Raw genomic sequence first — 19,297 nt, 5'->3', positions numbered from 1 at the left:
ACCCTTTCTAGATCTGTAATTTCTGAATATATAACTCTTTGTAGTGATAGATGTAGAACTAAATACATGAAACATATAACCTACAAGTCAGCTTATTAAGTTTCACATAAGAAAAACCATTGATTGAAAAAAGAAGAGGAAGAAATGGAACTGTAAATTTCAACACATTCCCATGACTTAAACCATGAAATTTTCAGGCTTTTGAAACAAACCCTCCATACACCGACTTATAGAGAGTACATACGAATCCAGCACAGAGGGAACCACAAGCCCACACAATAGTAGAGGTGATATCTTGTTCATATACTATGTTAAATATATTGGATAATATATTAGAAGAAGAGAGAGAGAGCGAAAGCACACAATGGACTACATTGTATTGACTCTAATAATAATAATAAATACAGAGACCTCTATTTATAGAGAGGCAAGTAACCTAATAGACTAAGGAAAGGTAAATCTAGTAGACTAAGGAAAGGTAAACCTAATAAACTAATAATATCTAAGGAAGTAAATAACCCTAACATAATATTCTTAACATCCCCCCTCAAACTCAATGTGTAAACTTGAGTTTGGATAAAAGAAAAGGGAAAAAAAAAAAATTGTAAGTGGCCGAAAAAAAAAAAACTGCTTGTGCCAAAAGAGTTGCCGAAGTAACGCCATAAACGTTGCTAGAGACTAGTGGATTCTGCCTGAATTTGAGCAATGCATTTAAGCTGGAGCTTGGTCCACTTGGTTGTAATTTTGACTTGAAAACCATATACTAGTAATGAAGTAGCTCGCCTGGTCGGCTGAGAAAAGTTGGTTCGGTTAAAAGGGGCTTGTTTAGCCCGTAACCCTTGGACCGTCTCGCCTGAGCTAAAGTCTGTCCCAAAAAATTCTAACTAGTAGACCGTCTCGCCTGGTCGGCTGAGATAAGCAGGGCCGGTTGAAGAGGCTAATCATGCCTGAAACCCTTGGACCGTCTCGCCTTGTCGGCTGAACTAAAGTCTGACCCATCTAACTAGTAGACCGTCTCGCCTGGCTGGCTGAGCTAAGTAGGGAGAAAAATGGCCGGTTGAAGAGGCTAATCATGCATGAAACCCTTGGACCGTTGAAAGGTCTGACCCAAAAAATTCTCATTAGTAATGGATCAATGGCCTAGGAGAGGCTGCAGTGACCGGTGATGGCGGCATTTGACAAGGCATAAGTGGGCCGGTTGAAAGGGCTTCTCTGGCCCGAAAACCTATGGACCTGAGGAAAGATTGGTCTGACCTGAGAGTGCCTACCGCAAGAAGAATGAACCGGATTGAACTGCGCCAAAGAAAAGGCTATGGAATCGAATTGAACAAGCATGAACCAACTTGAACCGCATAAAACAAACGCCTAAATTTGGAGAAGAATCTTGTTTTCTATCATATAGAGATGCCAAAAGCAAAAATAGACCACAAATTTGAAATCAGGACAAAAAATTGGATAGAAAACACCTGGTCAACTTTTTCAGTGGTCAAAGTCAAAGTCAACGGTCAACAATGAAAAGTCAAAGTCAACATAAAAAGTCAAATCTGACAAGTGTTGACGTGGAGGATTGCTGACGTGGCTGATGTGCTGACATGGTGGTGAAGCTGACGTGGAAGATATGATGACGTTGGAAGAGGTGCTGACGTGTCAGGTGTGATGATGTGGCCAACAGATGACATGGCATATGGATGACGTGGTGGTAGTGCTGCATTGGCACTAATGAATCATTGCTGACGTGGCAGTGGAGCGCTAGGGCTGACGTGGCTCTATAAGAGGACGACACGTGGCTGCAGAAAATAGAATAGATGCACTGGCGCGTGTGGTGCCCGCGCCTCAGTGGTGGCGGCGCTGTGGCGCGTGGGATTCATGCGCAGAGGCTTCTTCTAGCGCGTGGAGGCGTGTCCAATGTGGTATGGCGGCGTTCTTGGTGGTGATGTGATCGTTGGCACCTGATTTATGAAGCGGTGTGGAAACCGGGCTGATCCACCTCACCTGGCGGAGCGTGGAGGCACTGCAGTGGAGCGTGGACTGAGAGCAGCACCTCATGGCGGCGCATGTGGGCGCGTCAAAGTATCTTTGGCGGAGATCTCGACAGATCTAGACTCTTCTGGCCCTGATCTGTCGATTGGGGGTGCTGTTGTTGTGATCGGAGCTTTGTAGAGGCCCGAAAAGGAACAAACAGCGAGTCTTGCCGGCGTGCCGAGGAACCCTTAGGATGCACGTGGATGCGCATTTACTGACGAATAGAACCTTCTAGTGGCGCGTGTGAGCACTCGGAAGCTGGGACGCTTCAAATCTCTTTGGATCTATACTTGGCGGCGTCTGAACTATCGTCGGTGGCAGAAGCGTTGAGCTCTTGCAAGGGCTGCGGCGATTTTGACACTATGGACAACAGAAATTTTGAGCGGCACGTGATGTAGGGCAACAAGACTGAAATTCATCAAAAAGAAAACACCATAAAAGACAATTATTGAAGGCCACAGAAAAGTGGCTCTGATACCATGTTAAATATATTGGATAATATATTAGAAGCGGAAGAAAGAGAGAGAAGAGAGAGAGAGCGAAAGCACACAATGGACTACATTGTATTGACTCTAATAATAATAATGAATACAGAGACCTCTATTTATAAAGAGGCAAGTAACTTAATAGACTAAGGAACGGTAAATCTAGTAGACTAAGGAAAGGTAAACCTAATAGACTAATAATACCTAAGGAAGTAAATAACCCTAACATAATATTCTTAACATAATAAAAAGAGCCACCCATTCTTTTTTCACTTTGGACTTCATTCAAAACCACGAGAACGTACATTGGGCGGGTTCAAAAAAACTGTTCCTTTACCTTATTGGCGGCACAAAAGACCAATTTTTTTTCACCCAATGGGAATATTTACGCAAGAGCATTCAATGGAGTACCTAAATGGCATTTTTATCTAAAATAGTTAATCATATTTAAAAAAAAAAATCTCTATTAGCAAAAAAAAAAATTACAAAATGAATATTTTGAACATTTGTGAACAGTATTTCGCTACCTGTACTGGCACTGTTCACATAGCCATTTTATTTATTTTTATTATTTCTCTTCCTCTGCTTTCTCTTTATTATTTTTATTATTTATTTTTTTCATTCTCCTGCTATCTCTCTCTCTTGCTTTCCTGGCTATCTCTGACCATATTATATTATATCAATGATGATTGAAAGTCACTTTAATTTGTTTCACTGAGCGGTGACAGGCTAAGTGAAGATTTTGGCTTGAATGTGATAGATTTTAGTTTGATTGTTTGTAGATTGAGTATGAATTTGAGAATTTTCCACTCCGATTTTGAGTTTGAGGGTTTTCTATAACTCTCTCACTCTTCGTGAAAGCCGATCAGCCAAACGTACGTCCCAATTGCTTCTTTTTATTTTTTCTTAACTATTTCAAATCAAAATAAGACCGAATTAGTTAGATTATGATTTTGTGTTGGGGTGTTCTTTAGGCTTAGTTTGGTCCTTAGTAATAACAATTTGCTAAGCTTCCTGTGTCTTCTGGTGTGATCTTATTGTTGATGTTCATTCATTTATTCATTTTTCATATAGTCAGATAGACTTGCTTATATATTTATCTTTAGAAGGGAAAGCATTTGTAGAATTTGTGTACGAGCTTTAGGTTCTGGTTATATTTAAGATCATTTGGATTGTAATACCATTAGTTATCGGGGAAAATTCACTTTACTTCTCTGAATTTCAAAGGTTTTTTAATTTGAACTCCAAAGTTTAAAAATTGGTAATGTACTCCCTGAAGTTTCTTAAATTTTCAATTTAAATCTTCTGTTAATATTTTCCGTCTAAATTGATCCACGTGCACGTGAGATATTAAGGCCTTATCTTTCAATTTTGCCCTCAATCTAGATTTCAAATTTATATTATTACCCTCAAGATGAGTCAACCCCTTTTGAACCCCACCCACACACGTGAAGCACGACAACAAAAAGTGAGTTCTAGAACTCTCGGGCTCCTAGCCCAACGACAGTAACGAACTCCTGAAAATTTCTTCGCCATAATCCTCTTCGACACACACGACAACAGTTGGCGCAAGTGAAAAAACCTTTGTATTTTCTATTATTGGCACCTAAACCCACTATTGTAAGATCTAAAACAGAGCAGTTGATGAAAAACCTACAACCAAAATTTCAAGACAAGGAATTTTTGACTCTACTGTCTTTCCGGCTTTAGACTACGGGAGACCCCACTCAAGAGCCTTCCAATTCCCTTCTCAACCAAATTCTGCCTAGTCATCCCAGCGTCTGCTAAAGTTTGACGTGGTCAAAATTTTTTTTTTTAAAAAAAAAATAACATTAGATATTTTACTTTTTTTGTTTTTTTAATTGAAGAAGAGAGATATTATAGAAAATACAAATTTGAGGAATTAGCACTAAATTTGAGACATTAGCATTAAATTTAGGATAATCAAATCTCTTTTAGGTGATACAATCTCTTAAGGATTAACCTTCTACCTCTAAATTTTAGTTTTAAATCAAAAAACAAGTTTTAAGATATTAAAAATTAAATATTAACACATAAAAATTTAACTAAAAAAAAATTACAATTTTTTTAATATATGTCCAACGCTAGGGCAGCTGCCAGTTGCAAAGCAGGACTCCTTTTTCTCATATAAAGAAAGGGAATAACTTCAATTCGGTCAACGTAAAAAGGGGGGGTTTTTTGCCCACCACTCACAAGCTGGCATCTCAACTTAGCACACAAACTCAAAATGAAAACAAAACACCATATTATTTCTCCCACATTGACCTGCCACCCTGCCTCCGCCAGAGCCGCCGCCGCCTCCGCCAGAACCGCCGCTGCCTCTCTCCCTCTATCTCTTCGTCGGCCACGTGGGGTGGCCCAAAATGTTGCTAGGGTGGCCGGCGTGCCACCCCAGCAAGATCTGGGGTGGCGGGGTGCACGCCACCCCCAGATCTGTCTGGGGTGGCGCATCCACCACTAGTGTCCTAGGGGTGGCGCGCCGGCACCCCCAGGCCATGGGGCTAGCTCGCCGGCCACCCCTAGCCAGATCTGAGGTGGCCGCACGGCCACCCCAGATGGCCTAGGGGTGGCCGGCGCGCCACCCTGTGGCCTTGGGATGGCCGGCGCAGCCATCCCAGATGGGGCTGGTGGTCCTCCTTTAGCTGCCCTTATTTTGTTCTTTGTTTTGGTGTTTTATTCTCATTTTAAGTTTTTGCATTTTTCTTAAAATGCTGATGTGTCATGTGGTGATTGGTGGGCAGAAAACCCATGTTTTCTGCCCCAACCGTATAGCAATAGCTCTCATAAAGACAACACTTTATTCAATGGCAAAGCAACTTCCACGCAAATTACGCAATCGCTCATCACCACCAGTGTAGCGCCCCAGAATTTTCTAAGTTATAGATGATGATGTTATTTTAATATCAATTTTAGCCAATGATTTTTTTTTTTTGGGAAATTTATGGTGTTATAGAGAATGGTAATTAGAGAATGGTAATTGGTGAAATAATAGGATAGTAAATGGTAAGAAGAATTGTATTGGTAGCTAGAATAGTAAGGGAAGGTAGAATAATCAATATAGATATAATAGTATTAGTAGATGGAATAATGAGGGTAGAATTGTAGATGAGTAAATGTAGGTATAATAGTATTGGTAGATGGAATAATGAGGGTAGAATTGTAGATGAGTAAATGTAGGTATAATAGTATTGGTAGATGGAATAATGATGGTAGGATTGTAGATGGATAAATGTAGGTATAATAGTGTTGGAAGGTAGTGTTGAAAAGAGTTAATTGACGGTCGGGCATGGCTGAGGCCACAATTCAGTGACATGGTCACAAGGACCCGCAACCCTCGTATACAGGGGTAATAGTGTACATGGGCCCTAAGATGAGAAAATGATATACTATGATGATTTACAACAATAATATACTATGATGATTTACAATGATGATTTATAATAATGCATTATAATGATGATTTATAAAGATGATTTATGACGATGATCTATTACTAGATGTAATAATACGTATATGCTGCGGGAGATGCAACCGTACATACATGTATTATTATGGCTGGATGTATATTTATTTGTGAAAACGATTTTCAAAACTGAAAACAAGGAGTAAAACTATTTTATGGTTGTGGATTTTACTTGCTGGGCCCCTTTGGCTTATTTAGTTTTATTTCTTGTTTTTAGGTAGAAATGACGCTGAAATAGGAGGCCGGAATGGGGGCGAGAATAATTATTAACTTTCAAAATCTTTTCATATTCCCCAACTAAAGTTTAATGTTTCCTAATTTCGCTTGTAATAAAATCTCTTGAAGAATGTTTTATACATTGATCGTATCTGTTAAAATCAAGTGCTATGATAGACTTTATAGATATTTGCAAAAGCTTTTGTTAAAAAAGAAGAAAAGTGACAAACTCAGCCTTAACGGGTTGGGGGTGTTATAACCAGCCCAGCTGTTGACTCACCCAGTCAACAAGTATCTAGAACATCTTTTGTTTTATCTAAAAGAAAAGTAAAAAAGTGAAAAAGAAAAAAGAAAAAGGTAAAACAAAAGGGAAGGCTCCGAGAAATTTTGAGGAGAATGTTTAGTCACAAAGAATGACGGAGTTTTCTTCTTCTTCATCTTCAGCTATTCCTTTCTCTCTCTCTCAACCCAAAGTTTTCTCTCTCGCACACTTAATTCCAATATTTCTCACTTCTCCCCTAATATTACCCACCAAACCACGATTTCTTCTGCAAACTACCCCGCCATCCTTTCTCTCTCTATCTACGACTCTACCACCCATGGACCAAATCATCAGTGTCACTTGCCTCTGTGTTTTCCACTGCCAGAATACAAAGACCAAAACGAGGCCTGTAAGAAATTTCATTTAAGTATGTCCCTTATGTCACATATATTATTGTAATTATAAAATTACGGTGTTCAATATTCTATTCCAATTTGAAGCTTATTATGTAAATCAAATATTATGAATTAAATGACTGATTTAATTCTTGTGGAACAAGTATTTGATTTCAATCAAATATTCTGAATTAAATCACTGATTTAATTCTTGTGGAACAAGTATTTGATTTAATTAATGATTTAATGTTTGTGGAATCAATTAGCTGTATTGATTGATTTTTTATTCCTTGATGGGAGGAATAATTAAGGTAACAGCTCTAATTGAGGGTCCCCTGACCTACCTATAAATAAGGCATGTGTATTCCATCAATTGGCACTCACTGGTAGGCATAGGTCAGAAGAACCTCTCAATTGTTTAGTTCTTAGTTTGGTTGCTGTGGAGCTGTTCTTCAAACTGCTTGAGCAAAGCAATGGCTAGGGGTGAGCGTCGGTCGGTTACGGTCGGTTACGGTAGGAAATTTTTGCTTCCGCTCCAAAGTCGGTAAAGTCGGTAAATTCACCGACTTTTTCCGACAATGATTTGTACCGCCACCGACCGTCACCGCCGAGTCGGTTACGGTGACGGTCGGTAATGTCGGTTTGGGCTGGGTCACAATCAGCAAGAAAATAGATTGAAAAATCAAGCCCAAACGGTAAGAAAAAGAAATTTTCCTTCACTTTCTCGGCAACCAAACATCAGAAAGAAAAAGAATTCTTAATTAGATTAAAAATACTAAATCAGGGAACACAACTTGAACCAAAAAAGGCACAGAAACTCGAGTCTAAATTCTAAAACATGCTTAGCAAGAAAATACCTCTTTTCCTCCACTTTCTTGGCAACCAAACAGCAAAAAAATAAAATAAAAATCATATAAAAATAAACATAGAGGTGGAGTCATGAGTGAGAGTGATAGAGAGAGGCAAAGATGAGAGGAGAGTGAGAGAGAGGCATAGATTAGATGAGAGTGAGAGAGAGGAAGAGATGAGAGGAGAGTGACAAAGAGAGGAAGATGAGAGTGACCGCCGCGGCGAGGGTTAGGGGAAACGGAAGAGAGGTTCTAAATGAGATTATATAGGGCACAAATTCAAGACAAAACGACGCCGTTTTGACTAGGAAAATATTTTATTTTGATAAGTAAAAATGTAAGTAAAAGGCGACCAGCATGGGACTCAAACCCACGACCAGTAGGCGTCCGGCATGCGCTCAACCAACTGAGCTAGACGAGTTTCGTTAGAAAAATATAACGAATATTTACTAATATGAAAAATAAATATCAAAACGACGTCGTTTTACAAGTCGGTAAAAGTCGGGTCGGTAATGTCGGAAACCGACTTCCAAAAAAGGCATACCGCCTGCCGACCGAAAATTGTCGAAACAAAAAAATTCCAGCCGCCTACCGTCCGTCTTCTTGTCAGTCATGGTCGGTCTCGGTCGGTCTCGGTCGGAACTCGGTCGGCACTCGGTCGGAACTCGGCACTCGGTGAATATGCTCACCCCTAGCAATGGCCGGAGGTACATATATGTATTAAACTATTTCCGCTGCTAATGTTATTGTTAATTAGCATTTAATATATATAGAATTTCTTACATGTGGTATCAGAGCCTTCTCTAGACTATATTTGCTCAGTCTATATTTTTGATATGCCTGCTGTAAAATTTTATTTTTTGTTTCAATAATATTTATTTTGTTTACTTGATTATTGAAACAAAATATGGTGACCAACATAAAGCATGAAACCCACGGCGTTTTGATATATATTTTTATTTCTTGTTTCTATATTGTTCAAACAAGCTAAACCCACGGCTATGAGTAAAAGAAACAAACTGAAACTCATGGACACCATGTCTAACCCAAGGGCTGTTGTGCTGATCCATCAGACTTGCTTAGACTAGAGAATCCACTTCTATGACCCACTTTTGAGAACCTTTGGAATCGTTGGTTTTGGTCTTTATTTTTGGGTATACTGTATGATGAGGACTTGCTCCCTTTTGCCTCAAACCACCATTAGAGATATCGAACCACCTGGTATATGGCGGACAGAACTTCGTGGGTGGCTTTGAGTTCTGGCCACCGGTTGTGCACCGGTTTTTTTTTTTTTTTTCCCCACCTGGCAACGGCGTTGGCTGCATGAAGCGCCGGTCTTCCCTCCACCTGCAGCGGCTTTGGCCGCATAAAGTGAGCAGCCCCCCCTTGCCGTTAACCGTGGTCGTTTGGCCGTTTGAGCTTCGGCCCTTGATGGCCGGCACATAAGGAAGGCGGCGGCGGCGGGGCATGAGGAAGAAGAAGAAAGGGGTGATGGCTAGGGTTTGGGATTTTTCTGGGTTGGGGAACATGATGATCCGGGTAGGGTTTTTCAAACCCATATGGAACCGGGTCTAGTGTTTTGGGCTATTGGGTATGGGTTTATTTTAACCCAAGCCCGATCCAGTTATAAAAATAAAAAAATAAAGGAGCTGGGTCATTAAGTGAGCTGACCCAAAAGCCCAATCCATTTGAAGTGGCCCATCCGGATTTTTAAAGAAAAAAAAAGAAAAAAAAAGGAGAAGATGATTTGGGCTCATTAGGTTTAGAACTTGGGTTCTTAAGGTATAAAGGGCTTAAGGTCACTTCAAGACCATTAGGCTATTGAGATTATTATGCTTTTATGTTGCATTTTTATTCATCTTATGATTTAAATTGTTCAGTATTAAATTATTATTTCTTTAATGCATGAACTTAAGGATATATTTATTCTTTTAATTGTTTAAATATAAATTGTTTGATGCCTGGACCTGAGAATAATTAACTAAGCCTCATGTGTTGGTGAATGTTTATGGTACTATCCAAAATTGCAATCGGAAAGCTCTGGCAAGGTAAGTCTTGGGACTTAAGTGTGCCGTTGTGCGCCCCCTCACTTATCTGGGACACTATCCGGTTGTACTTTGGAAAAATACTGTTTACCCACTAACATGATGGTTTTGTCTTTTATTCTTGGGAACTTTATTTGTGGCATCTATACAGTTATTGGATGTTAATGAAGTAGTGATTATCATAATAATTTTGGGAGAGCCACAGCATCCCGATTTTATAATGATAATTGCATCAAGATCATATATGTGAACTTCATAAGGAAAATTAACATCATGTTGTAATTAATTCATAAATTTAATTACTAATCCCCACAGGGACGTTATTATTTTTATGATTTAATTAGAATAAGATAATAAATTTAACTTTAAAAATAAAATTTCTCTTAGGCCCACAGGTACAGAGAATTTTATTTGTTAATGTTAAATTTATTAGTCCTATTAAAGAGTAAATTTCATGCGTGATGCAACCTTTGCCCATAGGTAGGTTGAAATTTACTATTAAATTAGCATTGGTTAATTTAAATAAATTCGATGTTAATGAAGTCATAATTGTCATAATAATTTTTGGGAGAGCCACAGCATCCCAATTTTATAATGATAATTGTATCAAGATTATATATATGAACTTCATAAAGAAAATTAACATCGTGTTGTAATTAATTCATAAATTTAATTTGCCAATCCCCACAGGGACGTTTTTATTTTTATGAGTTAATTAGAATAAGATAGTAAATTTAACATTGAAAATAAAATTTCTCTTAGGCCCACAGGTACGGAAAATTTTATTTATTAATGCTAAATTTATTAGTCTTATTAATAAAGAGTAAATTTCATGCGTGATGCACCTTTGCCCACAGGTAGGTTGAAATTTACTATTAAATTAACATTGGTTAATTTAAATAAGGTTATTTCATAGCATTAAAGTATATAATTTTTCTTGGTTACTGGATGTATTCCTACTGCTTTAATTATTAGTATTTTATGTTCCAATAATTCCTAGTGGTAATTTTTCCTGACTGAAAAGAAAAATGTGCTTTTTCACTTTGGGGTGTTTGGAGACTGAATTGGCGTTTCGTGTGGATGAATCACCTTCTCCCACGGAATCAAGTACGCCACATGAGATTATTAAACATGAACGATTGTAGTGATTTAAATCGCTTAAGTTTCAACGTTCATGAAATCTCATATCAAGGAAAGCATTAGGGTTTTATTCCTTAATGTTTTATGGCCAAAGAAAGGTCATTGAGGAACATTTAGTGAGTTCCAATAAGACTTTGGCGTGCACCCTAATAGAAAAGCTTTAAAGTAAAACCTTTTACAGTTTCAAAATGTGCTTGAGCACATTATGGAAATGAAGGACATAACAGCTCATTATAATGTCCCTAAAGGTTGAGTTTTTTTTTAGTCATTATGCTCAATTTTATTTTAAATTCTCTCATCTAAATATGATATTTTTTTTCAAATATCTTGTGGCGCACATAAGGATAACTGATCAATGAAGGAACTTATGATCAGGTGTGTTCAAGAAGATGAGAGATTAAGACATGAGAATTCAGAAAGTTACTCATGTTAAGGGAAAGACCTTTATAGGCAATCATGTCCAATAGTTGATAAATGAGAACAAGGTGCCAACAAAGTGTTATGGCAATTTCTCTCACACTAAGGAAAATTATGGATATATAAAGAATGATTGCATAAAGTATCATAAATGACTTGAAATAAAGGTAATCTCATACACCTAGTGTGTCATGAATCTCTTTTATTGACTCTCCTAAGGACTATGTGGATTGAATTTGGTTTAGCGGTCCACGTTGTCAACATAATGCAGGGTTTTCTAAATAATACTTGTTTACAATTGGAGGTTGTTGGGATCTATAGATTAATTTTAAAAATTCAGTTATGTCATTTTGACCTTATAATGTTTTTTTATATATTCCACAATTCTTTTAGAAATTTAATTTCTATTTTAGTTTGTTAAATCAAAATATTGTTAAAAAATTTTGGGTGGAATATTAAATTAATGGTCTATCTAAAATTGCTTTAGATCCCAATTTTTGAAAAGTTAATCCTTGCATATAAATGTTGACATAAAGCAGAGTCATATGAATGAGAAAATCCTCTATGTTATGGCATTGGAGATTGGAATATATCTCTATAAAGAATAAAAGGTCGATAAATGATAGAGTTTTTATGACTCTTGAAATTTATTACCTTTGGTATTTATGTGGATTGCATTAAGGAAAAGCAGACCAACTATACCAATAAAGGTGCCAACAAAAGGATTTTTTAAATTCTTGAGATCATGTACAAGTGTAACATTTTCCATACTTCTTGCCTCAATGGTTAGAGATATCCTATCTCTTCCGGTAATAACCATATAAGGTTTATGTATCTCTATCTTCTAAATCATAAGGTTTGGGCATTAATGCTTCCAGTACCTATAAGGTAGAAGTAGAGAAACAAAAACAAAATAAAATCAAGATCGTAAGATCTGATAGAGGCAGATAGTATTATGGTAGGTACACGAAAATGGGACATGAAAGGTAATGTTCTATTCTCCTAATGGAGTGAAGCCTTGAAAACCGCTGTGTATACATTTAACTCGATTCCATTCATAGTTGTACATAAGACACCTAAATTAAGGAATGAATAGAACCAAGTTCAAATTGTTTACACATATGGGGTTGTCTTGCTATAGTGAGGATTTATAATCCACACCTAAGGTAATTAGCTTCAAGGACAACTAGCGGAATTTTATAGGTTATACAGTAAACTCCAAGGGGTTTAGGCTTTACTGTTCTTCATTTAGTCCTAGAATTGTTGAGTCTAATATTAAAAATTTCTAGAGAACGCTGAACTTAGTGGGAGTGCTTATCCTTAAGGGATTAAATTAGAGGAAGCACAAGAGTTGACTGAAGCCCCTTCACATGAAGGGTGTTTGATTGTGCTTAAGAAAAATCAAATTGATTATCTTCAAGCACAATCGGTTTCAGAAACAGTCAACTCATAAGGAACAAGTTCAGAATGAACCTACTCAGACTTTGTCAAAAGTAAATGAAGTAGGATTAAGAAGATTTTCTAAAATAAGGCGACCAACAATCTCTAGTGATTATGTTGTATACTTCTAGGAGTCTGATTTTTATGTCGGACCTAAGGACGATCAAAAATTTGTTTTCACATCTTTTTGGGTGGAGATAACTTCACATTGTGTTTCAATGCCATGAAGGAGGAGATGAAATCTTTGGCTAAAATTCAAGTCTGCAATCTTGTTGACTTACCAAAGGGAGTTGTAGCCATAGGCTGCAAATGGGTTTATAAAACCTAAAAGGATACTTCCGGGTAATGTTGAACGATATAAAGTTAGACTTGTAGCCAATGAACTTACTCAAAAGGAAGGCATTGATTATCATGGTATGAGTAGCTCATTTTGTTTTAGAGCTATATCAAAAGGATGTGAAAAACAATTTTCCTGAATAAGGATCTTAAGGAGGAGGTGTACATAAGACAACTTAAGGGGTTTTATTAATAACAGTCAGAAAGCTTGCAAATTAAGGATATCTATTAATGGACTAAGATATGTCTCTCATCAATGGTATACAAAATTTTTACAAGGTTATTACCTCACATGGGTTTATTGAGAACCTTGTTAATCATTGAATATACCTTAAGGTCAGTGGGAGTAAAGTTACATTTCTTTTAGTCCTGTATATAGATAATATTTTGCTTGCAAGCATTAATTTAGGTTTGCTACATAAAGTTCATCTCACTAAAGTTTTGGGAGAGATTCAGAATGAAGAACTATGAATCTTCAGTAGCACCTATTATTAAGGGGGATAATGTCCCAAAATGTATTGGAACAAAGGCAGATATTCCATGTGTATGCACAGGTCTACATTAGACCTGGCATTGAAATAGCAGTTGGACTATTGGGTCAATATAGTATTGTGGAATATGCAATGAACCAAGAACTACAGATACACTTACCATTTGGTGGTGTTTTTTCAGGTTTGATTTTTGCTAAATGTGTAGATAGTAGAGAATCAACTTCAGTATATATGTACTGAAGATGCAGTAAGCAAACTACAGTTACTACATCTACCATGAAAGCAAAAGTCATTACATGCTGTGAATTAATTACACAGGCATTATGGTTGAGACATTTTTTGTTAAAGGTCTCAAGATTGTCGATTTTATAATTAGACCCATAAAGATCTTCTGATTTAATTCTACTACAGTTATCTTTTCTAAGAATAAACTGAGTAGAAACAGAAGTATGTATATCGATATAAAGTATCACTATGAAAGAAAACATTAAGTGATAATAAGTGTCTATTGAGCATATAAGTATTGAATTAATGATTGCAGATCCCATGACTAAAGGTTTACCGGTAAAAGAAAGTATAAAGTCATGTGGAATATATGAGATTCATTAATTCATTTGTGCTTAGTTTCTCTTTAATTGGTCTATAGACATAAAGGTAATGTTATAAAGATTTTTGTGCGCATATATATATTATTCTTATCCGTGGGGATAAAATTAAAGTTGGACCCGAATAACTTATAGGAAGTTCATTCATAAAGTACATTATCCATAAAGTACTCATTTAGGGAGATATTGCACATTGTGATACATGGAAGGGACGGCTTATCATATAAAAGCTTTACCGCCATGATTCGTGTGTAGTATTCCTTGAATGAGTGGGAGGATTCCATGAATGGTTGGAATAGATAAAGTATTGGCCAAATCATAGAACTGAACACCATAAGGAATTTATGTGTCATAAGGGCCAAGTGGGAGAATGTAAGAAATTCCATTTAAGTATATCCCTTTATGTCACATATATTATTGTAATTATAAAATTACGGTGTTCAATATTCTATTCCAATTTGAAGCTTATTATGTAAATCAAATATTATGAATTAAATGACTGATTTAATTCTTGTGGAACAAGTATTTGATTTCAATCAAATATTCTGAATTAAATCACTGATTTAATTCTTATGGAACAAGTATTTGATTTAATTAATGATTTAATGTTTGTGGAATCAATTAGCTGTATTGATTGATTTTTTATTCCTTGATGGGAGGAATAATTAAGGTAACAGCTCTAATTGAGGGTCCCCTGACCTACCTATAAATAAGGCATGTGTATTCCATCAATTGGCACTCACTGGTAGGCATAGGTTAGAAGAACCTCTCAATTGTTTAGTTCTTAGTTTGGTTGCTGTGGAGCTGTTCTTCAAACTGCTTGAGCAAAGCAATGGCCGGAGGTACATATATGTATTAAACTATTTCCGCTGCTAATGTTATTGTTAATTAGCATTTAATATATATAGAATTTCTTACAAGGCCTCCCAGGTTGTCGGCATCGGAGAACAAATCATGGTGTCAAAGACGAAAACGAAGACGGGCAAAATTGAAAGAGAATCATTAATATTTCATGTGAGACGTACGTGGGATGAATTCCATCCATTTCAATGAAAAATATTAACGAAAGGTTAAAATTAAAAATTTTTGAAACATTAGGAGTTTGACCCGGATGTTATTGGCCTGAAGTAATCATTGTTAGATACTATGTCCCTTCCCAGTCTACGCCTCGAAAAATATCCTAGGGCTAGTATGAGGAATTCACATGTAGCAGTATGGGACAAAATGGGGCAGATTTCTTGAACTAACTAAAAAGAAGGGCGTTTAATGCCGATGCAGCTAGCCCAAATAATTAATCAAGCTTTTCAGCTACTCTTGCATCAATGTTATTTGAAAATATGATGGTGATAAAAAGGTAAGAGAGTAATGATACTGCTCTTCTAGTATTCTCTTAGTGTTCTCTTGATTTTAGGTAGATAATATTTTTTTTAAAAAGCAAAAAAGAAAGTTTATTTTATTTCTTTCACTTTATTTTTTAAAAAATAATATCCACTTAGGATGAGGAGGATACCAAAAGAATATCAGGAGAGCACCTAGCATTTTTCTTTTATTTGGAGAATGCTAGGTGTTTTTTTAATATTCTCCTAGTGTTCTCTTGGTCTTAGTTGAATATTATTTTTTTAAAAAAAAGCCAAAAATAAAATTGCTCTTATTTCTCTCACTTAATTTTTAAAAAAATAATATTCACAAAAACATTTTCCTTTTGTTTTAACCTATGATAGTTAACAAAGACAACTTCTCACACCTCTAAGCCTGCTGCAAGCAACACGCTGCCACACAGGTTGCCTGCACACAATTAACCCATGTTGAACCTTCATGCAGAACCTATATACTACCAACACGTCACACACTAACGGCTTCTTCTATTATTATTTCGTTAATTAACTTTCCATTCCAAGACCACGTACCGATGAACCACACTCAACCCATTAATGGAGCTTCACGGCCCACCTTCCAGCCCCATTTTTGTTCACCCCATAATCTCCTCTGTTTTCAGCCCAATAACACAGCAATAATAACCCCAAGGGGTTGGCTTCCGGAGCTAGGAAATTTTATGGGAGGGGCCAGCCAATTTTATTTATTTATTTATTATTATTATTATTATTATTATTTTCAGTTCTTTAGAATCTTTTTATTAAAAGAAAATTCATTTTGGTTGTTTTTTATGAAATAAAGACTACCATAAGGGCCAAAAAATGGACATTTGAAAGTAAGGACAAAAAAAAAAAAAAAAAACTTTAATGGGTATGGCCCAAAAAAATTAAGAATATGCCTAAATTTTTTTATTGGATATGGCCGAAAGATCTAAAAATAGGGCCAAATTTTTTTTGGAAGGATCCAAATGACTAAACTTAAACTTTACTTTATTATTATTATTTTTTTTTCCTTATTTTGGGGGGACCATGGCCTACCCCTGTCCCCCCCTCCCTCCGTCTTTGATTGGCTTGGTGGTCTAAAGGAGTAGAGCCTGGGGCTCTGAGATGCTCCTCCTTGGTCTCGGGTTCGAAACCCACAAAGTGCTACCTCCCCCTTGGGGCCACACCCCTATGGTGAATAGTCAGTAACTTACCCAGTTTCATGTATGAAAATTTTCAAAGGTACGATGCACAGGGTTGGAGTTTACTCTGCAGAGGTAAATCTAAAGTGCTCTGCCTTAGAGAGGTTCCTCGATATCAAAAAATAAAAAATAAAATAACACAGCAATAAAGCAATAAAAGAAAATCTAAAAACTTGAAGCGCTTTTATATATATTATTCATAACTTTAATCAATGGGTACAAATTTAATTTGGGCCTTTTCAAAATCATTACTAAATACTCTAATGCTCAGGTCTCACTCCATTAAAAAAAAAATTTGTGAAACCCTGTATCACAAAACAGATTACAACACACCTCAACATATAAATTAACAGTCATCCCTTAGGGTCACGATCTTCGGCGACACCCAGTACCAATTCTTCATGAAGACGTAGAATAGTAATCCTACATTCTGTTCACCCATATTTTCTCTTGTTAAGGTCGGAGAAGTTGGTATCATGAAAGTGCCTTTTGTGGTTGCCTTTGACTGAAAAAGACTATGCAACACAAATTATGCACCAATCGGTACTTTGAAACAAGGCTCTTGATCTTTTATTGGTCATGGATTGACCTTGATCGACCTCAAGCAAATTCTTTACTTCTTTCGAAGCAACTTCTAAGAATTCAGACCAATCCCTGAAAACCAAAAACAGCAAAAGGCAATATTATACGGAACTCTTAAGAGCATTTATGCAGTCAAACAAATATTTAGTTAAAATTCAGTTAATTAATCTATCAACCTTTTTAAAGTACCTATGATGTTCAATTCATTATTTTAATTGACAAGCTTTATTTGTTAATATAACTAATGTAGTGTTGAACTAAAAGTGTTCAGCAACAAATTCTTAACTATTTTAACTAGCCAATGTAAACTTTATTTGAAAAAAAAAATATAACAATCACTAGCAAAATTAGGAAACAAAATAAGTAAAGCCAATAATCAAAGATTAGTTGCGATCCCCGCTTAGAGCATCTCCAGCAGATTAGGGATCTATATATATGAGCTATATTTAGCTAGAAGTTGTACCCTTTGGACGAGTCGAAGGTAAGACCAATGGTATCTTTAACTTGTTCAAGTGCCCATGTGAATCTCCAGCGTTCTTTCGATGATAATTTGTATTCATTGTTGTTAACCCGAAGCTCGGCCGGTTTCACATCCCAGAAGATGGGTAAAACTCTTTTGTTGGACTGCATTAAAAGAGTGAGCTCACGGAGACAATGGCGGGACTCACAATAGTTGCGCGACAAGAGTGCAACAGCAACCTTACAATTTTCCATAGCGGCGTCAATCTCGTGTGACAACTTGTCCCCAGGCTTCATGTTTCGGCTGTCCATGAATGGCTTAATGCCCAGCCTTGAAAGGTGATCGTAGAGCAACCCGGCAATGTTTTTCTTCGTATCGCTTCCTCTGTGGTTTATGAACACCTCGCATGGCCCTGATTGTTTAGATATTTTCACAGTAGTAGTTTCGAGTTTCCATTTTCTTTTTCCCCTGCCGACGTTTGAACTCGAGTACTCGACCATTGCAATTTGCAAAACACACAACTAATCGATCGGTAGCTTGCTGGTTCTTCTGTTTATCGTCTTTTCTCCCAACCATTCTCCAACCTACTTCCAAACTAGATTCCTCATTGACCCCCTTTATATAAGCTCATCAATCAAATCTGTACGAAAGAAGTTACGTTGCTTTGTTGCCGCGTCTAGTTTTGTGTCCCATCATATTGTTTGTTTTAAAGCTTCCTTCATGTTACGTTTAAGAAATAAAGTTTTTAAGTTAAAAAGAAATTTTATGTAAAAGTTTTATTTTTAAGTTTTTGTCAAAAGTACGTTTTGACTATTTTTAAGCTTTTTGTATCTTTAAAAGTACTTTTAATTTTTTTACCAACTAAATATTTTTTTCTTTTTAAATAAACTTTTTAGGTATTAAAAATACTTTTAAACTTTTTAAACGCCATCTCAAACATGCCTTTAAAATTTATTAATTAATTCCAAGAACAAATTTCGAAGCCTTAGATATGACAAGTACCTTCTAGCAGAGGAAAAGCTTGATTGAAATCAACGCTTTGTCAAGGAAAATCAACGCTTTGGTAGGCCTTGTTTGATAAAAGGGTTAGAGTTGGCCTAATCACTATTCATCACTATTTTTTAAAAAAATTAATATCAAAACATTTTAACTTTTTAATTTTTTATGTCACATCATTCACTTTTTATTATTATTCAAATAAAAAAAAATCACTACAAAACAAAATTTTTTTATTTTTTTATATAAAATATTTTTACCTTTTTTTTTTTCACATTAATTTACATCAATTACGCCAACTCATTTACCAAACACCACCTAGGTGCTATCATCATGCCTTTTCAGACGTCGCTTTTCTAGCCCCAATAAAGTGCAACAACCGACCAAAAAGCAAAAAGGCAAACGAGTTTGGTAAAAAGTTTTGTTTTTTTGTTTTTTAAATAGTAATAAAATAGAAAAAGAAAAAAAAAAATTAGTTACAAAGGCTGCCGAGTGTCTCACATGTGAATTTTAATT

The 19,297-nt window shown here is 36.3% G+C and overlaps 1 protein-coding gene across 1 annotated transcript; it reads right to left on the bottom strand.

Moving 5' to 3' along the window:
* Positions 1 to 2,290: 2,290 nt before the first annotated feature.
* On the bottom strand, positions 2,291 to 18,285 carry LOC132169916 (probable 2' cyclic ADP-D-ribose synthase BdTIR). Its single transcript, XM_059580857.1, has 3 exons — positions 17,789 to 18,285; positions 17,333 to 17,397; positions 2,291 to 2,430 (listed from the first exon to the last, which is right to left on the bottom strand). Exons 1-3 carry the CDS (start codon positions 18,283 to 18,285, stop codon positions 2,291 to 2,293), a joined length of 702 nt encoding a protein of 233 aa, XP_059436840.1.
* Positions 18,286 to 19,297: the final 1,012 nt, after the last annotated feature.

The sequence above is a fragment of the Corylus avellana genome, chromosome ca2 (assembly GCF_901000735.1).
Source record: "Corylus avellana chromosome ca2, CavTom2PMs-1.0".
Taxonomy (NCBI): domain Eukaryota; kingdom Viridiplantae; phylum Streptophyta; class Magnoliopsida; order Fagales; family Betulaceae; genus Corylus; species Corylus avellana.
This window is presented reverse-complemented; position numbering and strand designations above follow the sequence as displayed.